This window comes from Portunus trituberculatus, chromosome 22 (assembly GCF_017591435.1).
Source record: "Portunus trituberculatus isolate SZX2019 chromosome 22, ASM1759143v1, whole genome shotgun sequence".
NCBI lineage: Eukaryota > Metazoa > Arthropoda > Malacostraca > Decapoda > Portunidae > Portunus > Portunus trituberculatus.
The window spans coordinates 2,888,526-2,907,688 of NC_059276.1; the positions used below are offsets into that span (position 1 = coordinate 2,888,526).

The 19,163-nt window shown below is 43.9% G+C and overlaps 1 protein-coding gene across 14 annotated transcripts in view; it reads left to right on the forward strand.

Moving 5' to 3' along the window:
• Nucleotides 1-10,688, forward strand: part of LOC123507429 (glycine receptor subunit alpha-4-like) — a 142,256-nt gene extending 131,568 nt beyond the window's left edge. For 11 of the 14 annotated variants that reach the window (XM_045260269.1, XM_045260275.1, XM_045260274.1 and 8 more), the window contains 2 exons: nucleotides 151-189; nucleotides 1,750-10,688. In XM_045260269.1, the coding sequence (XP_045116204.1) occupies nucleotides 151-189; nucleotides 1,750-1,881 (171 nt within the window). In that variant the 3' untranslated portion in view covers nucleotides 1,882-10,688. The remainder of the gene's footprint in view (nucleotides 1-150; nucleotides 190-1,749) is intronic. The other 3 variants (XM_045260280.1, XM_045260282.1, XM_045260278.1) reach the window with 2 other exon arrangements.
• The last annotated feature ends 8,475 nt before the right edge of the window (nucleotides 10,689-19,163 follow it).

Genomic DNA, 19,163 nt, shown 5'->3' on the forward strand with positions numbered 1-19,163 from the left:
ACAAACGTCTTTCATCTTCCCTATCCTTCCCTTCTCTTACGTCTCTCATCTTGTTATTTCACCTTCCCTCCTAATTTTTCTCACATCTCCTCTCCTTCTCTTATCTCTTCTCTTCTCTCCCTGTTATTCAATCCACTACCTCCGTTACAGGAACCGGCGGAGGTGAGCCAGGTAGAGTACACATTCAAGGTAATTAACATACCTGTCCCTCTCTTACCTGTGTCTGCTTACCTTTCTTGCACTGCTGTCATGCTTACTGCTAGTGTTAGTGTGGGCTGTGATGCTGCTAAGATGGTAGTAGTAAGTAGTAAAAATAGTGGTGATGGTAGTAGTAGTAGTAGTAGTAGTAGTAGTAGTAGTAGTAGTAGTAGGATGAGGAGGAGGAGGAGGAGGAGATTTCTCGTGGTGGTAGTAGTAAATGTAGTAGTAGTAGTAGTAGTAGTAGTAGTAATGATAAAAGAACACAAGCTCGTATAGATTTTAATGAATGGTTTGACAGATAGATATTCAAATAGTTAAATAAGATAGATAAGCACTTTAATCTACTAAGTAATTATGACACACACACACACACACACACACACACACACACACACACACACACACACACACACACACACACACACACACACACACCGCGTAGTGTAGTGGTTAGCACGCTCGACTCACAATCGAGAGGCCCGGGATCGAGTCCCGGTAAGCGGCGAGGCAAATGGGCAAAGCCTCTTAATGTGTGGGGTGTGTTCACCTAGCAGTAAATAGGTACGGGATGTAACTCGAGGGGTTGTGGCCTCGCTTTCCCGGTGTGTGGAGTGTGTTTTGATCTCAGTCCTACCCGAAGATCGGTCTATGAGCTCTGAGCTCGCTCCGTAATGGGAAAGACTGGCTGGGTGACCAGCAGACGACCGAGGTGAATTACACACCAAATCATGAAAAAAACAAAAGAAACTCAACTCAACCCACAAAAATAAACAAATAACAATACGAGTAGCACAAATACAATTACTCAACACAAAAACACACGAAATGAACAAAGAAAGCAATGGTAAATACAACAAAAACTCATCTAAACAAGAAAACTACCACAGAAAAACACAAAAAAACACTGAAATAAGGATTAAAAAACACAAAGAAACACACACAAAACATAGAAATCATCAAAGAAACCCACTTAAACAAAAATAAACACCGAATGAGATCAAAACACTCGCATAAACACAAAAAACACTGAATAATCGCACTAAACAAGCAACTATCGTATCCAAACACAAAGAAACATAAAAATACAAAGAAATCATAAAAAGAAACTCAATTAAACAAAAAAGACGCAATAAAATAAAAAAAAACACTCAAATAAACATAAAAACACTGAATAATCGTACAATAAATGCAATTATCGTACCCAAACACAAAGAAACACAAACAAAACACAGAAACCATCAAAAAAACTCAATTAAATAAAAAGACACAATAAAATAAGAAACACTCAAATAAACATAAAAAAAACACTTAATAATCGCACTAAACAAGCAATTATCGTATCCAAACACAAAGAAACACAAACAAAACACAAACCATCAAAGAATCTCAACTAAACCAAAAAAAGACACAAATAAGATAAAAAAAACCACTCAAATAAACACAAAAAAACACTGAATAATCGCACTAAACAAACAATTATCATACTGTAACGTGTTTTCTTTTTTATTTCATCATCGTAACACTTTCCCTCGTTCTTCTCTCCCGCAGCCCCACAAAAAGGTGCCCAGACATCCGATCAGAGTGGCGAAGTCCATTGACGTCATCTCCCGAATCGTCTTTCCTCTTGGTTACTTCATCTTCCTCTTCTACTTCTTCGCTACCTACAGGGGGTTTAATTGACATTTTCCTTCCTTCTCCTCCTCCTACTCCTCTTCCTCCTATTCCTCTTCCTGATTCCCTCCTGAGTGTGTGGTTCCCTCCTGTCATTCCCCTTCCCACCACACACCTGGTTTTGTCTGTCCATCTGTCTGTCTTGCCCTTCGTAGTCATCCAAATGTTTCACTGCAGTCTGTACATTACCAGGTTATTGTTATTATTATTATTATTATTATTATTATTATTATTATTATTATTATTATTATCATTATTATTATTATTATCCTCATCATTATTATTACAGTTGTTTTTCATCTATTTCTCCATATTTTCCCGTTTGTTATTCTTGTTATCTCTACATCTAGTGTTTATCAAGTTTGTTATCCTCCCTCTCCCTCTCCCTACCCTCTCCCTTTCCCTCTTCCTCTCCCTCTCCTTTCCCCATTCGAGACTTTCATTTACCGTTAAAAAAGAAACAAGGGTATTCGCATTTAAGATTATGATAAGTATAAACTCGAGGAGGTTGTTTTCTTCTTTCTTTGGCGGAGGATAAGGACGTTAGTTACTCACCTTTACCTGTTGTTACTCTGATTAATTAGTACTGTAGAAGTTTCCAATATCATCCTTACTTAAGCTGAGTGTTGTTGAGTCATTATTATTATTATTATCATTATTATTACTAGATTTTAAGTGTTATTCTGATTACGTTCTAAGTTGACAGTGATTCCGGTGAGAGAGAGAGAGAGAGAGAGAGAGAGAGAGAGAGAGAGAGAGAGAGAGAGAGAGAGAGTTTTCTAAGTTTTTTCCACCAGTAGAGTTATTATCAAGTATCACCTTCGCTTTCCTTGTTTCTTCATTTGTTTGTGTGTTGATATTGTTTGATCACTCAGTTCCAGCGCTTTCATTCATTGGTTAAGTGACGTTTCATAGGACAGACGCAACAGCCAATCACGTGCAGCAGAGTCATTGCACTTCAACCAATCAGAAAATAAGCTCAGAGTTTATAAAAAAAGATGCAGCAATATTCGAGTGAAGTACGATACACCTGCCCTCCCTCTCTTCCCTCTCCTTAACCCCACAGAAAATAGATTAAAAGAAACCAAAGAACAATTGACAATAAGGTACAACAATATGCAATTAAGGTACAATACTCTGATACCTTCTTTATCTTGCCTCATTTTGATATTTCCCTGGAATAGTAAGAAAATAAAACTAATAAAGACGAAAAGGATAAAAGCAAAGTGATTGATGGTTTACAATGCAATAATAACTTAATGTACCTATTTCGTACGATTTATTTAAACATGTACCATTAAAAATTCAATACGGAAATGAAACTGATAATATAGACAAGAAGAAAACGTATATTAGACACCTTTACCACCTTTACCGCCACCCTCCCCTACCCAGACTTACTAACATGTCAAAAGCCCCTTCCTCCCCTTCCCTCTCCCATTCCTCCCATTCTCCCTCTATGAGACTAATGATTCACCCAACCGTGTCTTAAAATCACAGGTAATTCGTTATATTAAGGTGAAAAGTCAAGAATCTGCGTATTTTTTTTTTTTTTTTTTACTTTCATTTCAAGATTTGCAATTCCTAGTTGTTTTGTATGATTATGTATCCTGAGTGTTATTATGTATACCTGATGGAATACACCTCACCTGGCTGTGTATCAATACCTGTGCTTAATTAGGAGAGATAATTAAACACTTCACAGGTAAATGGAACACGTCAGGTTGTTATTGTTGTTATTACTATTATGTTACAGAATGTTATTAGTATTACTGTCAGTTTGGATTTTAGTTAGCCAGAGATCATACAGGATTTACCAGATGTCTGTATTATCACTATTTGTCATATTATTAGTATTATTGTCATACTCGTGATACAGAAATATTTGCAGATTATAGTTGTTACAAGATTATTATTCTATTCTCATTAGTATTAAATCGTCAGTTATATTATTGTTTATTAGGAGACAGTTCTACAAGTGATTAGTCCTTGTCAAAGCCCTTACTACTACTACTTACTGTCATTAGTATTATTATCGATTATACTCATTTCTAGTCAAGGAAAAAATTATTGTACAAACTGCACCGGGTCTCCTCAACTCTCGCTGCCTGGCGGTGAAGGGGCTGCTGTGATGAACCTTGCCTCATCTCATTAATTAATCCTGAGGGAATACACCTCGCTCGCTTTTACGTAACCTCAGCCTTACCTGATGAAAAGTTGTTGAGCATTTTTATATACCTTACCTAACATAACATAAGAAATTTACCATGTAAAACTTAGCATAGCTAAACTTACCCCAAATTACTTTTTACAACCAGTAGTGAAAGTTACTCGTATTCTTTGAAATTGTACGTGATTATAATAATATTTTTACCAAAGGTACTGCATTTTTATGGAGAAAAGACAAAGACACCGAAGAAGAATCAACAAATCATTTATGTGGCCTTTGACCAAATAATACAAGGTAGTAAGTCACCAGTAAACGAGACTTGGTTTAGCTCCCCCTTCATCTGTGGGTTAGCGGGTGTCCGAGGCAACCCACAGCACTTCATCAGCACTAAATAGAACAACGGTGGTGGCTCATCACATCACACACACTCCACTCGTACAGGTTTCTGTAATCCACACTTTGGCAGCCACCGGGCGAGGCGAGCTGACAGACTGACACTAACCCGCCCTGGTGAAGAAATAACGGAGGTTTATATATTTTTTTTCTTTCTTCTTTTTGTCATTACGACCCCACAACCACCTCACCATAGTCGCTCTGCCTACATGTACTCACACCTGTTTGTATGTAGTAGGGCTCTAATTAGTCACCCGAGTTTACCTACATGTTGGGGTCTACTCTGCTAATTGGAGTTTACCTGTTCCCGCTAGTCCATTTTACCTGTCCGTAGGGTAACTCTGATAAGTGATGGAGTTCACTTACTTGTGTAGTTTACTCTGCTAATTAGAGTTTACCTGTTCCCGCTAGTCCATTTTACCTGTCTAGGGTGACTCTAATAAGTGACGGAGTTTACCTACCTGTGTAGTCTACTCTGCTAATTGGAGTGTACCTGTTGTGAATTTGATTAGTGCTTGAGTTCACCTATCGTGGGTTGACTCATTTTAGGCGTCCCGTCACTTCCTTCTTACCTGTTATAGACTGACTAGCGAATCTTCACTAAGTCCTTAGAGCATCAACCTGCCTTGGCTTCGGCTCATTACAGCTTCAAATCCGCCATTAATACCTTATCTATCACACGTTTTACCCTCGCTCTAGTTTTTACCCGTAGAGCCTTTCACTGTACATTGAATAAACCCGGCTAAGATTTTTAACATAGAGCTTTGACCCTCTTATGATAGCCTTTCTTGATCTCCAGTTTTTTAATCCCTCGTACAAGCTTTACTCCCTCTCGTATTTACCCGTCGAGGCTTCGTCCCCCGGAAGGAAGGAAGCGAAAGTGTGGAAAAAAGTCGAGATTTCAGAGTAGGGTGACCTGGACTGACAACGAGTGATCTTTTTCTGTGAGTGAAAGAGAGTATTCTATTACGTTGTTAATGAGAATACAGAAGGTTTAGTTTTAGTCCTTTTTATTCCCGAGATGCCGCGAGATTTTCAAGGGTAGTATGTGAGACGTTACTGATGCTCTGAGTTGCGAAGTATTTTAATATTACTTTGGGAGTGAGAGTACAGAAAGATAGAAAACCGTTTGCTTTTACTCTTTTTCCCGAGACACCGCGAGTATTTCAAAGGTGGTATATGAGAGATGACTGATCCTCGTGGTCTGAGCTGCAAAATGAGCTATACTTTACAAATATTTCGTTGGGAAGTGAAGAAAGACATTTTTCATATTTTTTTTCCTGAACACTGCGAGTAATTACTGATGTTCGTGGTCTGAATTACAAAGCTTTATTCTGTACAATCCTACGTATTACCAATAGTCTTCAGGGCTGTATATTGAAAGATCACTGGTGTTCGTGCTCTTTGCATAAACTATACTAAAAAGCATATTAGACCACAAAGTAATCAGTTGTATATGCAGCTTCATTTATTCGTATTAGACCACACAGTTATCAGTTATCTCTTGTCATTCAACTTGCTACCTTCTCATTTCGCTTCGCCTTACAGTCTCCAGCAAGGTATCCCTCATCCTTTCGCTTCCCCGATTCCTTGTTTACGTTACGCAATTGAAAAGAAAAAATGAAAACGTTACGAATTATACATCAAATTATTGCTTCGCCGATGTACACCTGTTTCTTGATTGATTGATATGTACCTGCCGTGTTTCACCTGTCCTTAATTGCTTCCAGGTGCGAGGAAGGTTATTTTTCTCCCCTGTATGTGACTCCGTTGCCTTTGTACATCCTTTTAACGGTATCCAGCGAAACATTTGAGTGGCGGCGTTGCAGTGAAGTCTCGAAGCGTCTGAGTGAACCCGTGAACCTGAACCGGCGAATCAGGAGCGCTAAAGAAAATTGACGGAAATCTAAAAACAAAAACACGTACATTATGGATTTTGGGTTGGAATTCATACCAAAGAACAAAAAGATTAGAAATATGTACAGGGAGGCGAGGGAGATAAAAGTTCATCTTGTGGTTTTTATGAGCAGTTTTGATGACTGTTCACTACACTCAACGAGGCTTCACTGCTTCACTGCTTCACTCGAACCACCGACGCTTATACCGTTTTCCGCGAGCTTGGAGACGGTGCGTGCGTGTGTGCGAGCTCTGGCTACCTGTTCGTTATGCCGCCACCGCCGCCGCCGCCTCCTACTTGTTATGTTGCTCTTCTTTGCTGTGAGCTTAAGTAACACGTGACTTATAGGCAGACTAGTTTTTTGCAGGTATTTCGCGTAATAATAAAAAAAAAGGTTCTATTTTTGTGACTTTCCAGCTGATCATATAAAGTCTAGTTTGATGAAAGCCATCACGGTCTTGTCGCCTTTTGTACCACATGATATTTTGTCAAGATGCGTTGTTATTTTGTGATATACGTGTGTAATATATGAAGAAGACAACAAAAAAAACAAGATGTTCAGGAAGATTTACTGCTATACCACTCACGTTTAAGCCTCTGTCCATTGTATGTATGTATGTATGTATGTATGTATGTTCATTTATTTTATAGGTTTTATTGGAAAAGACTTGTTGTATGCATGCACCACCACACGCACCACCACACTGACGCCACACGCCACACCACACATCCTCGTGTCATTCAGGTCATCGCCATTCCCACCCCCACCCATCTTTCCCCTCCCCCACCTGTCCCAGTAACGTAAGTCAATTGGAGCCTTACTTCACCCCCTTCCTGCCCCCCGTGGCCTGCAGGGTGCACGGGGGGTGGCCTCTCACTTCGCCGCCTCATGTTACTTTTTTACCTGATTCATGCGTCACATCTCATTCGTTAAGGAAAAAAGTTGAAAAAAATATATAAAGGAGAGCGATCTTGTAATAATGGTGAGTGCATCCCTTCCTCTCCCTCCCTCCCTCCCTCCCTTCCTCACTCCCTCACTGCTGCTACCTGTGCGTGGCCGTGAAATGTTACGGCCCCGCCGCGCCCCGCTCTAGCCCTGTCTTACACCCAGCCTAGCCCCGCCCCGCCCTACCCGCCCGCCCCGCTCACCCGCCGCGCAAGCTGTCCCCATCAAGGAGGCCGCACACGTCTCGTACACCCATCGTGCCTTTTTAGTTCTCTAACACGACCAGAAGACAACGCTGAATCACAGGGAAGCAACTCGACACGCCGCTGCCGCCGCCGCGCCGCGCCACGCCACGCGATTCAAAGCCGATATATTATTACAGCGCGGGACGGCGGGTGCCTTGACGCGACGCACTGCACTTCTCGGCAGGAGTCACGCCCGCAGGTTGCCGCCGCGTCGAGCCGTCAGTCCAGGACAGGCGTGCGGTCTTCGGGAGGTGCCGCTGCCGCACCCCAGTACCGCCGCCGCCCTCATCGCGCACCCAAGGTCCACGGGTCACCGCCGGTCAGCGCAGGTCACGCCGGCCAGGGAACGAGCACCATCCGCTGCGATGGCCGCCACATACTTTGGCCGGGTCCCTCTGCACGGATCGCGTCCCGCCGTGCCGCCGCGCCCTCCCAGTGCGGGAGGCTTTTCAGTTTGGACTGTTCTAGACATTGTTTTGTGCCTTGTCCCACGTGTATCTCATAAAGCTGCTCGCCACGGAGAATAAAACTAACAATAAACGCCCCGATGTATGTTCTTGATGAGGCTCGCGCAAGATTGCTTTAAGAAACCCGCGGAGCTTTGGCGGAAGGAAACTTTCAACACCGCGAGGAAAAGTGGGGGAGATGGAACTATTTCGTCCTTGATACTCTTCATTGCGTCACCGGCTCGCGGGCACACCCACGAGGCCTATTCTCCTCGACACGCCGCGTCCTCCCCGATGGCTCCATCACATCCTCGCCCGCCGCCCGCCGCCCGCCGCCACCTGACGCTGCATGTGTGTTGTCTTCATACCACTAATCTTGTTTGGTGGTGGTTCCTTTCTCTCTCTCTCTCTCTCTCTCTCTCTCTCTCTCTCTCTCTCTCTCTCTCTCTCTCTCTCTCATCTAGGAGATCGTAATCTTAGCCCAAACACACCCCACCACGTACTTGCCAGGAACAAGCGACGCAATCACCCTTGTGATTGCCGCCCGCCCGCCCGCCCGCCCGCCCGCCCGCCCGCCCAGCCCGCCCCGCCCAGCCCCGCCCTACCCCACCCGGCCCTACCCCGCCCCGCGCCGCGCCGGCAGCACAGGACCCGCACCGTAGTGACGCACGCACGCTTGCACACACCTTCCCGTGAATGCCTATCCCCGCAGCTCCTTTGCCGCTATCCTAGGGGGCGGCAAAGACTGTGAGGGAGAGGGCGTCCTGCAGTGTGTGGTGGCCGAGGGGGCGGCGGAGTGGCCTGCCAGCTTGTCCCGCCAGACCTGCCGCCAGCAGCTTGCAACAGCGCCCCGCGAGGCCAGGCCGCTACCGCTTCTAGGCAGCAGAGACGCATAGTGCAACACGACCCGCTAGTGAGCTGGTAGTGGTGAAGGCAGTGTGAGCGTGGCCCGGATTGGTCTGCAGAGTGAAGTGAGCGTGGACTTGCGACACGACGCAAGAAAATTTCAAGAGTGGCACACAGAAGCAGAGACTGTGAGAACATTTCTATGTGTTGAAAAGAAAATACTATTAATGAAATAAACTCAGAGATGCAAGACTGTGCTGGCTTTAGCATTCACACATGATATTGCAAGGAAAATGCATGGAGATTTTTCAGCCGTCGCAGTAGCTTTTAATGCCCAATACTACTCCATTCTGTGATCACAATATAACTTTTCCACTGGACGCCAATCCCTCCTCACGTTTGTTAATGTACAGGAAGAAAAGTTTATCGATATAGAACCCTTCGGGAGGTCCCCACGAGGCGCTCCCCGACACCTCTCATCACGTATGCAGGTTTGCGCTTGTGTATTCTGTATGTTCTCTTTATGTTCAGGTCTGTGGGCCCCGAGCGACTCCACCACCAACCAGCTGGTGTTTGCCGCCAACGCCAGTACCCGCGCGTCACTCGTCTCGCCCAAACATTCCTTTCTCATGAATGCTCACAAAATTTTCACCGCGTATTCAGGGCGGTGTGTTGAAGACAAACGTCTGCCGTACGCACACGCCACATGCCTGTACCCTCAGCACACCAAACCCAACACACCCAAGTCTGCTGCTTGTGTCCCGCGCAGCAACACCACCTCCCACTTGGACCTCTGTAGGGACACAGGACACCACACTGCAACACACACACACACACACACACACACATGTCCCGGAGACACGGCAGCTGCTCGCCGCCTGGGTTCCACTGGTGCGCACATACGTACGTACACACACATCCCACTCTTCCTTTCCCTTAGAGACTATCATAGTGAGTGTCGGGAAGGACTCGCCCGGAGCGCACAGGCCCCGTTCCCCCTCGCTATGTTCGATTAGCGAGCTTCGGTCCTACCGGTAACAAGGTGTGCAGAGAGGAGCGTCTGCCTTCCAGCCCGTCCCTTCGCGGCGAGGGGCAGGTGGGGGAGCTGCGGCCTTACACTTGCCTCCCGCAACTGGAGAAAAGGGACACTGAGAAATAATGCATAACGGAAATAAAGAATGAGAGTCACGGTCCGGGCTGCGGCCCCTCGAGAGTGCCGAGCTAACGTCTGTCACCGCGCTGGGGTGGATCACGCCGAGTGTCTAGAGCGTCAGCAGACAGAGGCAGTGCCCGGCGCCGCCCCGCAGGACGAGGCCGTCAGGAAGCACGATTAGAAAGCGCCAAGCCGCCGCGCGTGTCTGTCTGTCTGTCTGTCTGTCCAGCAGGAACTTAGGTGCAGAACGCGAGTGTAAGCCTTGAGATCCAATACTGGATATTAAACGTAACAGCGAGTTAAGTGAATGTTGAGAAAATGAACCTGGCGAGAGTCATGTTGAGGCATCATGCACGTCAGCGCCCACGGCCCCCTGCCCCCCTGATTCCCTCGCACACCACCGTTGGCGAGCGTCGCTGACGGCTGCTGGAAGGCAGTCTGTGTATACTTGAGAGGAAGAAAGTTGCCATTATCTTTTAGGGATGAAAACGTTATCACACAACACGCCTCACTAGTCCTTACGTTAGCCCACCTCTTGTTATTTTAGGCATCGCCCCGCGCCAGGCACGTCACGACTGCACGTGTGGGCAGCACCACCTAGTGTTACCACTGCTCCACACACACACACACACACACACACACACACACACACACACACACACACACACACACACACACACACACACACACACACACACACACACACACACACACACACACACACACACACACACATATATATATATATATATATATATATATATATATATATATATATATATATATATATATATATATATATATTATTTTATGGTTTGATGTCCATGATTCAATTTTCTCCCAGTTTTTATAAGCAGCACCTTGGTAGACACGCCGCCAAGAGTACTTGAGATCATGTTCATGCCAGGGGCCGTAGCCTGATCCCCTGCAATACGCCGTCGCCGAATCCAACCGCCACATTACTCACTCACCTCCATCTCATTATCACGCATCCAAGTTGGGGACCCGCGCGACGCAGACCAGCCCGCAGCCTTCTCCCGCCGCCGCCACGCCGGGCCACTGTCACGTGATAATTAACCAACACTGAGCCGCGAGGCGCTGGCCCTCGTGGAGGTCATTGTTGACTCACGCATCTTTGGGATACAAGTCATCAAAACAGACTTGCAGCAATACTATGTACTTATTCTACAACAATGGTCGTGCCGGCGCTGGCCGCGGCGCGGGCTGCGTGGGTGGGGCATGCCCTGCGCGGGTCTCCTCATGCCGTTCTCTCCTGTAGGTTGTTCCGAATCTAAAGAATAAAGTTTATATGGATTGTGTATGTGTTGTTGTTTTCTGTTGAGATTTATATGGAAAAAAATATGACATGTTTTCTAAAAAAAAAGATATATATGTATATTATATGTTTGTATACTTGTTACGTAATGGGTAATGTATACTGACGTATACTGCGAATCTGAAGGATAACAAGTAACTTACTACATCACAAATACTTATTGTTATTGTTCCGAAGTGTTATGACACGACTAACTGGCTGCTGAGATAATGTGTCTCGTCATCCACCGACACTCGTACCGCTCTAGACACCAGGGCCAGGGGAGTGTTCAGGACCCCGTAACGAGCCATGCAACACACGCCCCGCTCTGACGGTCTCTGCATGCTCTCCGCCACTCCGAGCGTCCTGCCACACTCCACATACCACAACACTCCTTAAAATATCTCTTAAAAATGCCCAGCACGGAAGTCTGCCTATCGCACAGAAGCAGTAATAAGACAGAAGAGGGTACATGAAATAAAAATAGTTTACTTTTGATCTGTGGCATCCATTGGTAACAGACACACAGATTCTTCCCGCCACACTCAGCGCCAGGATAACTCTCTCTCTCAGCCTCCATCCGTCTCTTCCTCCCGCCGAAATAAAGGTAATGGAAAGCCGCACCTAAATATTGTACTACGTAATGTTAGATCTCGGGAATGAAATATAGGAAAGCGTAAACTTAAATTACCGTGAACTTTTGTAAAATGAATACTCTTCTATAACTACTACTACTACTACTTCTACTACTACTACTACTAGTAGTAGTACTACTACTACCGCTGCTATGTTGTTTTATCTATGCCTGCAATATCAAATTTGTTTTCTACTATATTTTTCGTACCACTACTACTGTTACTATTCAATATTACTTTAGTTCGTGTGAAGCTAAATCAGTCCTTCTTCTTTTTCTTCTTCTTTTTCTTCTTCTCCTTCTCCTTCTATTAAGTAAATGAACCCTTATCCATGATTGGCTAATGGTATGAGAAGAGGCTTTCTGATTGGCGGACTGGAGCGAGGCTTAGCCAATAAATTACATTAGACGTGACAAAACACTCGGAATCCAGCGATTGTTATTATTATTAATATTATTATTATTATTATTATTATTATTATTATTATTATTATTATTATTATTATTATTATTATCATTATTATTATTTTTATTATGCTTTTCTGTACTTACATGAAGAACAGAACATTAGAGATAAAAACATAATTAGAAACCCGTTACGACTCCAAGGAAAACGAGACAAGAGCGCGCTTCTGAAACTGTTTCGAGCAGCCATTGTTATTACGCTGATCAAAAAAGAAAAAAAAAGAAAAAAAAATTATGATAAAAAGACAAAAAAATATTGTTTCTACCTACCTATTCTGTTGACACATTCTCCCGAGTCAAAAGCAACACGTTAATATTATTATTCTAACCACACACGATCGTCCTAATACGATGAAATATGATTAAAAGAATACTTCATTACTAAGAGACACATGGTTGAGACACGATTCATTGCTTTCTTTCCGTCATGGTTCTCTTTTAATAATAATATTAATAATGTAAATGTCTTATCATGTGATCATTTCCTATTCCTTTTATGTATATAATATAATATAAAAAAAAAGATGTATATAATTTTGCATTAAACGCCCTATTCTACAGTCCACTGGTGTGTTTCTTTGCCCTGCTTTTTGTTTTCTTCCTTTTTGTCGAATCTCTCACAAAAAAAAATAAAGATAGAAAAAATATATATATATATATATATATATATATATATATATATATATATATATATATATATATATATATATATATACATATATACATATATAGTCATATATATATATATATATATATATATATATATATATATATATATATATATATATATATATATATATATATATATATATATATATATATTTATGGTGGGAGGCGAGATCCAAATTCCATGCCACGTGACGTCACTGTAAAGGAGGATCAATATGGCGCTGGTTAGAAGGTGAGTGTGAATTTCCATCTCTATTTTTCACGTATATTCGTGGTACACGTTGCGCGTAATTGATTCATGAATCACTGTAGGCTTTGTGTGTTAAGTTTCAAGCAAGTACGAGAAGAATTAGCAGGAAAACATGATGGATACGAAGGCCTGTGTGGGGCAGGACGACGACGACGTGGCAAGCGGTGTTGGTGTTGGTGGTAGGAATCTTTGTAGTGCTCTTTTATGTTAGGTTTCTGCCATATCACAGGACTTCGATGTTTTTAAGGGTGCACATTATTACTCAGATGCTGCAAGATTATTCCCTTGAAGTGGAGATAAGTACTTGTTTTGCTAGTAATGACACCTCTGTCAGTTCATGAGCTCCCGAGTTGAATCATACGAACACTGCTTCGGTTATCTCTTCTCCCTACTGATTATTCACCACGCCTTTCATCTTTCTATTTCGTGTTAATTGCGTCATTAGACAGTTATGCATTGTGTCCTACTGACTGTTGATAATAAAAATCAAGCTTGAATGTAGCGCTAGGTTTGTCATTTGCGTGGAAGCTGCAAGGCAAAGCTATATGGTGTTGGCTGCTGTTCGAACCCTTGTCTTATTGTTTGATTCATGATATCCGTGTATATTATGTATTATGTTCATGCATAGTTTGGTTTCTTTGTGTTCGTTGTATTATCATTGCAAATATTCCTTTGGAAGCTTTGGACACAAGCTGTGTTGTGAAGGTAGGCGAGGTTTTGAAATGAGTAACTTGTTCCCTCGGAAGTGTCATTTAGCAAAACAGTTTAATATTTTATTTAAAATAAGTTAGATACAAAAAACTAATGGCGCAGGTACATAGATAGAAGACGTATTACAGTACTGAAAGATAAAAAAAAAAAAAAGTCAAATGAAATTAAAATGTATAACCTTCAGCTTGACGCCTTGTTCACTCATTGTGATATCTCGTAATTACCATATACAAATTTTGATTAGAAAGGAAATACTTCATATTATCTAGCATGTCTACACCTTATAATTCTTCATAATTGTTATTAACAGACAGGCTGTTGGAAGGGAAGGCTCAAGTACGTGCCCAGGGCACCATCTTATTCACGGGTCAAGGGATGGAAGCGACAGTGCCCCCTGGAGTTCGTGCCAGCGAATGTTAAACTGGGAGTGTCAATCATGACGCAGGGAAGGAAGGACTCGCACATCTCGCCTCACATTTCCATGCTTGTGTGCGAGAAAGACACGCCTCAGACACTCCCTATGAATCTTTCCGGCAGTGAGGTGTGTATCGAAACTTAGAAGTCACGTATGATTAATGGCTTTTTCTTGTTAAGTACTGACATAGAACATATCAGTCATTGTCGTGATGCAAGATTCAAGTGAAATTTAAAGCGAGACGAAAGACAGAAAAATCTTCAACACCCAGACAGAAGAACCACGCTGGGGGTTAGTGGGGAGCAACGGCGCACTCTGCAAAACTTGTGAAGAGCCGAGATATACCACGCGAAGACGAACGGATTTATAGGTATGAACTAATGAATGCTTACATTGGATTAGCTAACAAGAGAGTGAGTGAGAGGGACAGAGAGAGCGTGAGAGGGAGAGACAGAGAGTAGGAGGGTGTATGAGTGAGTGTGTGAGTTAGTGAGAGGGACAGAGAGAGAGAGAGAGAGAGAGAGAGAGAGAGAGAGAGAGAGAGAGAGAGAGAGAGAGAGAGAGAGAGAGAGAGAGAGAGAGAGAGAGAGAGAGAGAGAGAGAGAGAGAGAGAGAGAGAGAGAGAGAGAGAGAGAGAGAGAGAGAGAGAGAGAGAGAGAGAGAGAGAGAGAGAGAGAGAGAGAGAGAGAGAGAGAGAGAGAGAGAGAGAGAGAGAGAGAGAGAGAGAGAGAGAGAGAGAGAGAGAGAGAGAGAGAGAGAGAGAGAGAGAGAGAGAGAGAGAGAGAGAGAGAGAGAGAGAGAGAGAGAGAGAGAGAGAGAGAGAGAGAGAGAGAGAGAGAGAGAGAGAGAGAGAGAGAGAGAAAAATATGTGGGGAGTTTCTCAGCAGAGTAAGTGAAACGTGGCTGTCTCACCCTAGAGTTTTTGAAGAGTGCATGGACAATATTTGCTGCTTCTGTTGCTACTACTACTACTACTACTACTACTACTACTACTACTACTACTACTACTACTACTACTACTACTACTACTACTACTACTGCTGCTGCTGCTGCTGCTGCTGCTGCTACTGCTACTGCTACTGCTACTACTACTACTACTACTACTACTACTACTACTACTGCTGCTGCTGCTGCTGCTACTACTGCTACTACTACTACTACTACTACTACTACTACTACTACTACTACTACTACTACTACTACTACTACATTTTTTTTATGTCCTGGCCTATAGCTCCTGAAGGTAACTTGAAAAGTATTGGAAGTACTGTTCAACTTCCAACCATTAGTGGTGCAGGAAATTTTATTGATAGTAGTACCCATATTAGGGCCCATATCACCACCCAAGCTCATCTTTGGTGTAACCACCTACAACAGCGTTTCCGAATCTTTTCCTACCATAGCACCCCCTGTTGTCGTGTCTAAGGAGTTCAGCACCCCCAACTAAAATCTTGTTATTAGAAGGATAAAAGAAAGCGAAGTGTGTGCATCACTTCCCAGCACCCCTATAATTGATTTCAGCACACCCAGAGTGCTAGCTCCCCAGGTTGGAAAACGCTGACCTAGACCCTGGGTATCATGGTGACATGTTGGTGATTTTAAACTACTCGACAAATGGCAAAGTGTCAAGGCGATACATGGTGGATTTCAACCTACGCGTGGACGTCTGCCCGATCCCACGCTCACCACCTTATCCACTATGCCACCACCTCCCTATACTCTTGTTATTCTCTCTCTCTCTCTCTCTCTCTCTCTCTCTCTCTCTCTCTCTCTCTCTCTCTCTCTCTCTCTCTCATTTTTACTCAGTCTGTCCTGAATTATAAATGAAAAAATAATATCGAGAAGTACAAACAACACCGTGGTACAGTGCATATATATTATAAAGTATATGATGAATAGATAAATTAATAAATAAATAGATAAATAAATAAATAAACAACCACGATTTTCCGCAATAATATTTTCTATAATGCGATTCTTCACTATATGATTCTTCTCGATAATATTTTCTGCGATGCGATTTTCCACGATAATATTTTTCACGATGCGTTTTTTCACGATTCGATTTTCCACGATAATATTTTCCACAATTCGATTTTCCACGATAGTATTTTCCACAATTCGATTTTCCACGATAATATTTTCCACGGTTCGATTTTCCACGATAATATTTTCCACGATAATATTTTCCACGGTTCGATTTTCCACGATAATATTTTCCACGATTCGATTTTCCACGATTCTGTTTTCTATGATAATATTTTCCGCGATGCGATTCTCCACGATAATATTTTCCACGATAATATTTTTCACGACAATATTTTCCACGATGCGTTTTTCCACGAAGCGATTCTTCGATAACGAAGCGGTCGAAAACTTTGACAAAACTATTTTAATTCTACTTTCTTGGGTCGGTACTGGGCAGAACCCTTCCTCCCCAAGGGTCCATCCCAGTCCCGAGAGTGTGAGAGCAGTGACGAGGCAACCTTGCCGCGCCTCACACGGATCGCCATGAGCAATGACCCGCCACACACCACGCCCCAGCCACTGTCATGAAGTGAGTCCTCTCACCAGTAGAGGTCCCTCCTCGTCCTGCCAATGTCTGGTTCATAACGTACAGCGTGCCACACACCACACCCCCAGCCACTGACATGAAGGGAACCCTTTCACCCCTGAAGGACCCCCCTCGTACTGCCAGTGTCTGGTGTATGGCGCCCAGCGTGCCACACACCACACCCCAGCCACTGACATGAAGTGAGTCCTCTCACCCCTGAAGGACCCCCCTCGTACTGCCAGTGTCTGGTGTATGGCGCCCAGCGTGCCACACACCACACCCCAGCCACTGACATGAAGTGAGTCCTCTCACCCCTGAAGGACCCCCCTCGTACTGCCAGTGTCTGGTGTATGGCGCACAGCGTGCCACACACCACACCCCAGCCACTGACATGAAGTGAGTCCTCTCACCCCTGAAGGACCCCCCTCGTACTGCCAGTGTCTGGTGCATGGTGCACAGCGTGCCACACACTACGCCCCAGCCACTGGCATGAAGTGAGCCCTCTCACCTCTAAAGGACTCCCTCGTACTGCCAGTGTCTAGTGCATGGTGCACAGCGTGCCCTCGTTCATGGCGATTTATTCAGCCCAGTGCTACCACAATCAAGAGACACCCTCCACCAGACTCTATGGAAGGAGCTCTTATTTCCCTATAAGGACTCCCCCCTCTGGTCAACATCTGGTGAAAGGTAGACATTGATCCCTTGCTTATGGCAACTCCTTGCCTAGTATGAGGCACTGCAAGTGGATGATTATCAATGAAGCTTGAGGCCACAAAGGAAAAGAAGGACCTGCTGCCAGTTCCCTGCCTTGGGCCCCAGGCGGGACCCAACAGCCACCTTCTCCCCCAGTGCGGCGCCCAAGGCCGTCAAGGCCCTCAACGAATTTTGGCCGAACTTTTTTTCAATCTTCATTTTGATTTTGATCCGAATAGAAAATCATCGATTGCAAGTGAAAAACGAGGGTGTTTGAAAATTGTGGAAAATTAAGGTGATCAGTGAAACAAGACAAGGCAGCTTTGCATCGCTTAGTATAATATAAGGAGTGTGTACCTTGCACGTCTGTTGCCCGTGAATATCATGTGTGAGTATCGCGCGCGCGTGTGTGTGTGTGTGTGTGTGTGTGTAAGGGTTGGGTGGGTGGGTTAGATGTGTTTCACTGTTTGATCTGCTGCAGTCTCTGACGAGACAGCCAGACGTTACCCTACGGAACGAAATCAGAGCTCATTATTTCCGATCTTCGGATAGGCCTGAGACCAGGCACACACCACACACCGGGACAACAAGGTCACAACTCCTCGATTTACATCCCGTACCTACTCACTGCTAGGTGAACAGGGGCTACACGTGAAAGGAGACACACCCAAATATCTCCACCCGGCCGGGGAATCGAACCCCAGTCCTCTGGCTTGTGAAGCCAGCGCTCTAACCAATGAGCTACCAGGCGTCTGTGTGTGTGTGTGTGTGTGTGTGTTAGTGGAGGGGAGAGGGATGATGTGATGTGTGTGCAGGACGGACGAAAGAGACTTTATTAGGCTGATATTTTTAGGGTTTGTTCCATTTATAAGATTTGTGTATGAAGTAAGTTTGATAAAGTCTTGATATTAAATGAATAATAAAAAAAAATCCACTAATACTTTCCAGCCGAACCCAACTCTCTCTCTCTCTCTCTCTCTCTCTCTCTCTCTCTCTCTCTCTCTCTTTGTTGGGGACGCAGGATTAAAATTCCCTGCCACGTGACGTCACTCTAAAATAAATATGGCGCTGGTTAGGTGAGTGTGAATTTTCCTCTCTATTCTTCACGTATTTTCTTGGTACGCGCATACTGTAGCCACGGAGAGTTGTGCGTAAGTGATACATGAATCACTATAGGCTCTTGAGTGTTAAGTTTCTAGCAACTACAATGAAAATTAAATTGGAAAGCTTGATAGATAAGAAAGCATGTGTGTGGGCAGGAGGACGACGTGGCAAGGTGGTGGTGGTGGTGGTAGGAATCTTTGTATGTAATCAAGTTTCAGCTCTATTACTGGACTTTTGTGTTGTTTTCAAGTGGTGCATATTATTACTAAGATGCTGCAAGATTATTCCCTTGAAGTGGAGATAAGTGTTTTGGCTAGTAATGACCATTCAGTGTTAGTTCATGAGCTCTCGAGTTAAATCATGTGAACACTGCTTCGGTTATCTC